Genomic DNA, 7,614 nt, shown 5'->3' with positions numbered 1-7,614 from the left:
TTTTATATAATAAGGCCCAGTGATTTGGTTTCAGAGCGCTTGAACAAAAGGAGCCGCCTCAATATCCTCAAAAAAGTTTCTGAAGATACAAAAATTGCGTTTTCCACAAAACCCCAAGTCGAAATTGAATTTAAAAATTTATTGACAGAAAATGATATGAAAAACACTGTTTTGTTACATGAACTCAATATCAATGATACATTTAATTTACAAAGAAGTGAATTTATTAACAAAGCACAAGACCTTTTTGATGACATTAAAGATACAATTTATGGAATATTAAAACATGCAACAGTACAACTCAAAAAATTTGGGAAAATAATTTTAGTTGGTGGAGGTGCACGTATTCCAGGTGTTAAAGAAGCTGTAACAAAGGCGATGACTAGAGTAAACAAAAATGGCAATTGTAAAATTGAGACGGAAGATAAAATGACAACAGTTTCTGAAGGTTGTGCGATACATGCATCTAAATATTTAGGTACAAATGTTTTCAGTAACATCATTCAGAGATCGTCTTATGCAGTTGGACTCAGTGTAAGTGGTGTTTTTGAAACTGTTGTGCCAAGGGAAGTCGTATTGCCCGTTCACTTTGAGAAAATGTACGAATGTGAAAAAGGAGAGAAAGAAATTGTTCTGAGGTTTTATAAGACCGAAATTGAACTAAAAAAGAATGTTGAATACAGAACAAATTGTATGGGATTCAAACATCTAGTAGACGTTAAAATACCACCTGGCGACTCTGTAAAAATAGAAGTGGATGTCGATTTAATTGGAAACACTGCAATCAAAGCAACTCTAAGAAATGGCCAAGTGTTGAAAGGTGGCATGTTGGTTGATACTTCATCACTCGACAAAGAACTGCTTGCATTGAAAAGGCACATCGAAAACACAATAAGTTTTAATTGAGTTTAACTGAACATATTTATTATTATTTTAAAAAAGTCTTTGTTTGTTGATATTGTCAACAATGCTATAAAATACATACAATGTATTTTTTAAAAACATTAACACATTTTAATAACATACAACGTTGTTGGCTCTATTTGATAACACAAGTTTTATATCAATTGTATTAAATAAAATAACATTTAAGTAAAAATAAATCAAATAATTCGACAGGCACTGTAATCCTTTGTCAAATCTTGTGGTTGTGCATTCTGTTGATAATCGAGTTGTTGTTGATACAAATGCTCAAACAATTCATCATTGTCACAAATCTTACCTATCACAAAGTTAAACAACTCATTGACTCCTTCTCCCGTTTTTGCTGAACACATCTTAAGTGCGACTTCTTTCTCGCTGTTGCACAAATTTTGTGCCATTTCATGTGTGATAAGTGGATTGGCTAAATCAACTTTGTTGCATACAACAACATAAATAACGCCATTAGCAGTCGTTTGTCTCGCTGTTTCAATCCACGTATTGACATCTTCAAACGACTTTGGATCGTGTGGATCAAACACAACTTGATGTTACTTCAGTGTTATATATGGAAATAACAATAAACAAACCAAGACAAATTTGTGTATTTTTGAATATCAAAATCCTAATTTTGCACTTGTTTAACTTTGTGTCATTCAATGTTTGTATTACTCAAAGGGTGTTTTTAGTGTTTATCGTTATTATTATAATTATTAAAGTGACATACCTACATCCCACAACACAACTTTGATTTCTTTTTTATTGTAAACCATATATTTCATAATTAAGGCGCAAAAAATTGAATTGACATTTTGGTCGTGAATTTTGTTGTTTACAAAGCGCTCAATGATTGACGTTTTGCCCACTCCTGCATTTCCAACAACATTTATTTTCAATGGGACAACTATCTCTTCCATTTCCTTTAAGATTTAATAGTTTTTTATTTTATAATTTGTTTTTTGAGTTTTGATATTATAATTATGAGTGATGTTTCTATTTATTACTAAACATTCATTTTATTAAATCATATCAATATTTATTCGTATTTATATACATTAAACATTGTTATAAATAATGATATAATATATTAAAATGTGATATAAACAAATGATGAGATTTAAAACATAACAAAATCAGAGTGTCAAAAACCCAAATTTTACACATTGTCAATATTCACATGTCGATTCGATAATAAATCAAACAAAACATTTAATTATATACGGAAACTAACACATTTTTCTTTACAAATTATATTTATTCTAACATTTATATTCATTCACAATATTGTTAAATACAATAAATACATTTATTAAAAAACAAATGAGAACTTAAAACCAACACATTCAATATATGTCGAGATTGGACATTTACTCACTGATGATTGTTTCAAAATATTTTAATTCAATTTCTGATTTTATCAACGCAGAGATGGTTTGAAAAAGTACAACTCAACAATGGAAAAGTTCCACTCAAACCCAATTCACATCACACAAAAGACAATTAAATATTTCCCACACCGAGTTTCTCAGTATTTGGTCCAAACTCGATGAATCGTTTGGTAATGAATTTATTGGAGACAATACAATAGATCTTCCACAAACGTGTTGTACATCACCAAACAACACACATAACACTAAAATATCGTTTTTGAAATACTCATTTGGTACAAAGTGTCATACACTTTCACACAACACAGAAAATCAACAAATTACAAATTCAAAAACATCTGTCTTGAACACACAGACAACAGGTGTCTTCCCAGATACTACGTGTGAATAGCATTGGTGACAAATGCTTTTACAAAAATACATTTCTCAATGAAGTGACACTTCCACGAACACTCAAAACACTTGGGGAGTACTCCTTTGCAAATTGCAATAAAGTGACATCGATACTTTTATCTCACAATTTGTTTTACAGTGGAAAAAACACTTTTGAAAATTGCACTTCACTTGTTTGTGTTGTTCTTCTAAACACAATCAAAACCATTCCCACTTCGTGTTTCCAGAACTGTGTTTGTTTGTCTGTTGTGACACTTCCAAACCAGCTTGATATGGCAAAAAAATCCTTTTGCTATTGTCCGAGTCTTGAAATTGTTGAAATACTGTTAACTACAAATTGTGTTGGGAAGTATTGTTTTGACAAATGCACTCGTATGCAAAAATGACCACACAACACTTTGTTTTATTCTCTCTATGAGAAATTGTTTGATAAAAACATTGTGTTTTGCAATGATAACAACTCTTGTGAATGAGTTGTGATTATTTATGACTGTGTTGTACATAATGATATCAACATAATACTTATATAAAACCCTTGTTTTGTTATTATATTTAGTAAACCATTTTAACAACCAACAACATCCAATACTTCAACAAAAAAAACATGTTTATCAATAAAAGGAGTTTCTAATTGATAATCGCAAATAAAAACGATACATATTTGCTTGTTAAAAAAGGAAATTAATAATAATTATTCTATATACTATAATATTTATCACTATTAATTGTCAAATTATATTTATTTTTTTTATAAAATAATTAACGAGTTGTTGTTATTAATAATTCCATACAAATTCAACGATATAATTAACGATGGTTTCAATTGACAGTTCGTTAATTACAAATAAATGTTAAATAGCAATAGATGTTAATTTCTAATTGACTTGAATAACGAATTCTTATTTTGTTTTTGTGTTTTGGAGGTATTCAATGCACAGAATATAAAGAGAATAACCAAAATTTATGAACACAGAACACGCCACATGGCTGAAACATCAGAAATTGATTTTGCCTCATTGGAACCGACACTGTTCGACCGAATCTCAACACGAATATATAGTACGGTATCCAACAGCTGACCAAGTGACTGCAATCAACACATTCACAACCAAAATCAACTCGATGAATGCCCCATACAACAAGCCATACAAATTTGCACTTTAGATGGAAGATCTCAGTTCATTCCGTACGTTTGGGTTCATCACGGGCTCGAAGTATTAGATTTTTTTTGTGAAAAGGAATAACGACCAGAACAGCGACTTTTCGTATGGGTATCTAATGCACCTGATCATTCTGGAATGCACCCGCCTCGGCCTCAAGACGGTGTGGTTGGGTGGGACATTCACGACGTCCGTCTTCACTGCAATTCAGTACAACTCGTCGATTGATTACATTCCATGTGTCTCTCCAGTTGGAAACAGTGGCAATGGAAGTGAACTCATTTCTATAATGGCTTGCTCGCGAAAGAGAAAAGAGTTGAATGATTATTTACATTGGAAATGCAGAGACTAAATACAACAAGAAGAACGTACCAGAGATGTTCATGTTTAAAATACTCGAAAAAATCAGATTTGCACCAAGTGCTTCGAACAAACAGGAGTGGAGAATTGTTATCAACAAGAACAAAATGCACTTCTTTGGGATCAAAGGAAGTTAGACAGCACTCGACATGGGCATTTGCACCGCACAGGCACAAATCGCGTTGGCTGGAAATAAAGTTGAAGGAAATTTTGAAATTGAAAAGTCGGTGTGCCTGGTGACTGGGAGTACTTCATCACATTCACAGCAACTAACTGATGTAACAAATTTATCTTTTTATCATCTTTTTTTCATTACATTCAAATTTTATATTTTGTTCGCATTATAAAGAAAAGACGTGTAAAAAAAAGACTGGAACGTTTCATTGTGTAAACTTTGTGTGACTTTTGAAATACAGAACAAAAACACAAAGAACACTTATTTTGTAGCCATCTTGATGATTGGGTGTAACTCCTTCACAACTATCTCAGGCAATGCATTCTTGTATTCATCAAGAACATCCTTTCTATTGACTATAAATTTGAGTACTGGCGGTTGTGCCATCTTCGCTACTATCCTCATCACTTGAAAGTGAATAACATTGTCATTCTTCGGGTCAACATGAACACTCTTTCATATAAATTCACACACGCAAATCGCTTTTGTGTTTTTTATTAAGAACTTGAATCTCGTGGTGGTCTTTAATGCCTCGCAAATGAGTAAACACATTTATTACTCAATATACATTGATGATCCGCTCGTCATACACAATATGTATTTACTATTAAAAAATATATTATTATAATAGTTTATTTTATTAACATAAAAAACACCAAATTATTTAAATACTGAATAACATAATACTTTTTTTACATCTCTAATTACTATAATTATATAGTAAATTTAATAATTTATATTAATTGAGGTAAAACAACAATTATATAATTTAGCAATTTTGCAGATATAACTATAATATATAATGATTTTTATAATAAGATTTAGTTTTTAACTATCATTTTGCCAACCAGAGTAATAACGTAAAAAACTAAACAAAAAGGTGCAGATGAAATCTAATTTGTAAAAAGTACAACATGGAAATAACAGTTACACAACTTGTTTCTCAAATTAATAAGGTAGAGGAATTAACAAAAAAGACTCCGATTTATGAACAAACATCTTTTAAGATGGCAAATGAAGAGAAAGCAATAACAATAGACCAAAGAATCGAAGTCTTGGAAGGTAAGATAGACAAAATGGACGAATTTTTATTTAGAAGAGATCTTCTTGTGAATGAAATTGACAAAGCTTTAAACCTATTGAATTCGATAAAAACCGATTATGAAACGAGAAAAACAAGATTGGAAAAACAAGGAGATGAAGACTATGATGAACTTGTATTACAATTAATCGCACTTGAAAAGAAGAAAAATCCAGTTGGTTCGATTCTAAATAATGGACAAAACCTCAGAGTCAAACAACTTCAAAATCAATTGATAAATGAACACTTTTTGGATGATACAATTACACAAGAAGAAATGCAAATAATTGAAAAATGGACTGGATTGAAATTTAAGAGTAAAGTGTTTGATTCTGATAACGACTGTTTTTTGATTGATAACAGCGTTTTTAGTCAGAACATTTGTGGAAGAAAAAATCTTGTGTTTTTAATAGAATATGAAGACGGCGATAAATTTGGAGCAGTCATATATGACGAGATATCTTTACAAAAATATTGCAATTCTCCATATGCATTCTTGTTTGCATTTGATTATAAACACAGTATATGTAAATGGGTTAGGCCCAATTTAACAAATAAGGCATTCTTTTGTAATAATGATAATTCAAAAGACCTTTTTAAAGTATTTGATGTACTTTATATTAGAAAAGAAAACAGTGAATTATATCACAAAGGAGCTTCCACGTTATATAATCTATTATTTGGTAATAACAGGAATAAAAAGAGGTGTTTTTTGATGTCAAGAATGACTGTGTTTCAATTGGTTTAATCCAATTTTGATAAAATGTTGAGTTTTGTGATATAAAATGTTTTCTTTGTCATTTTTATTTAAAATTGATAAATCACTTTTTTATTTAAAGTGTATACATGACATTAACACTATAATTATAGTATATAAGTAAATCTTTTGACCCTACTGCCGCAGTCTTTTCTTTTCGATTTCCTTTTGATGTAAAAATGATTAAAATTAATTATTTAACACAACAATAATCAATTAAATACAACAGAACTTAAATTATATTTTCATGTACATTAGGGAAAAAAATGGGATGCTAAAAAAGGAAGATGCTCACAACTATTAATTATTTTTAAAACAAAAATATAATTTATAATTTAATTAAATAAAACAAAAAACACCAAAATAAAATAATAAATAGATTAGCGTACTTCTATTTTCGGTATTTTACCTTTTCCCTTGACTGTATTACAAATTATTAAACTAGAATAATAAATTGTTGATTATGAAATAATTAAATGACTATATGTTTAAATATAAAATATGTTATACATATTTTCAAATAAGAAACTTATTTATTTCTTACAAAACTCACTTAATTCTTTTGCCATAACCCATTTACTTTGTTTTTAAATATAATGATAATAAAATTGATTACTGATAATCTAAATATGAAGTTTTGTCAAAATTCAAAGTTTTGTTTTTTTATTTACCTCATACAAATAGGTATAAAATGTGAATAAAACAAAGAAAACCAGAAAATGTGCATAAAGTTAGATAAATATCATATGATGGTCTGTGTGAAATACTTTAATTCCATCGACGATTATATCTCCTTTGCTCAAGTTAACAAAAAGTGCAAAGAAATGCTTTCAATGTTTTTTTATAATCCACTTCCCATCAAAAACACAAAAATATTCGACAATATGACATATCAAATTTTATATAATTCAAACGACACAACCGTTCCCCGCTTGGAGAAGTTTATTAATTTTGAAGTTGATTATGAACAATATTTGAATGATAAGAAATTCAATTTGAAATTTAAGAAAGTGTGTTTAGGATCTTCCAGTTTTACGAAACGTCTCAATGAATTACTTCAAAAAGATCCAAAATATAATATACCAAAAGAAGTCAATTTACTTAGGAAATCGTGTTTTGAAAACCAAATAAATTTGACTGAAGTCGTATTGACAAACTCAATTAAAATAATACTACAATATTGTTTTGATAATTGCCAAAAATTGAAAAATATCTCCCTCCCACTTTCTGTTAAGAAAATATGTTATGGTGCATTTTTTAATTGTGTTAGTTTGACTACTTTTCTTATCCCAAATACAGTCGTAATCTCTGATGCCATATTCAATGAAAACAATTCAATTTCTACTCTAATATTATACCCAGACACTAATATCACAGAT

General features: G+C 29.5%; 3 protein-coding genes across 3 annotated transcripts; 2 read left to right on the top strand and 1 right to left on the bottom strand.

The window, feature by feature from the left end:
• Nucleotides 1–156: 156 nt before the first annotated feature.
• Nucleotides 157–906, top strand: EIN_286690 (hypothetical protein; the record flags this gene model as incomplete). Its single annotated transcript, XM_004256056.1, has 1 exon — nucleotides 157–906. The coding sequence occupies one exon, from the start codon at nucleotides 157–159 to the stop codon at nucleotides 904–906; it is 750 nt and encodes a 249-aa protein (XP_004256104.1).
• Nucleotides 907–1,103: 197 nt separating this feature from the next.
• Nucleotides 1,104–1,838, bottom strand: EIN_286680 (hypothetical protein; the record flags this gene model as incomplete). Its single annotated transcript, XM_004256055.1, has 2 exons — nucleotides 1,104–1,465; nucleotides 1,649–1,838. The coding sequence occupies 2 exons, from the start codon at nucleotides 1,836–1,838 to the stop codon at nucleotides 1,104–1,106; spliced, it is 552 nt and encodes a 183-aa protein (XP_004256103.1).
• A 5,116-nt stretch (nucleotides 1,839–6,954) lies between these two features.
• On the top strand, nucleotides 6,955–7,614 carry EIN_286670 (hypothetical protein; the record flags this gene model as incomplete). The annotated part of the gene is made up of 1 exon (XM_004256054.1): nucleotides 6,955–7,614. A coding segment is annotated over one exon (660 nt), but the record flags the coding sequence as incomplete, so codon positions are not given.

This window comes from Entamoeba invadens (genome assembly GCF_000330505.1).
Source record: "Entamoeba invadens IP1 unplaced genomic scaffold scaff_1105074725615, whole genome shotgun sequence".
Taxonomy (NCBI): Eukaryota; Evosea; order Mastigamoebida; family Endamoebidae; genus Entamoeba; species Entamoeba invadens.
This window is presented reverse-complemented; position numbering and strand designations above follow the sequence as displayed.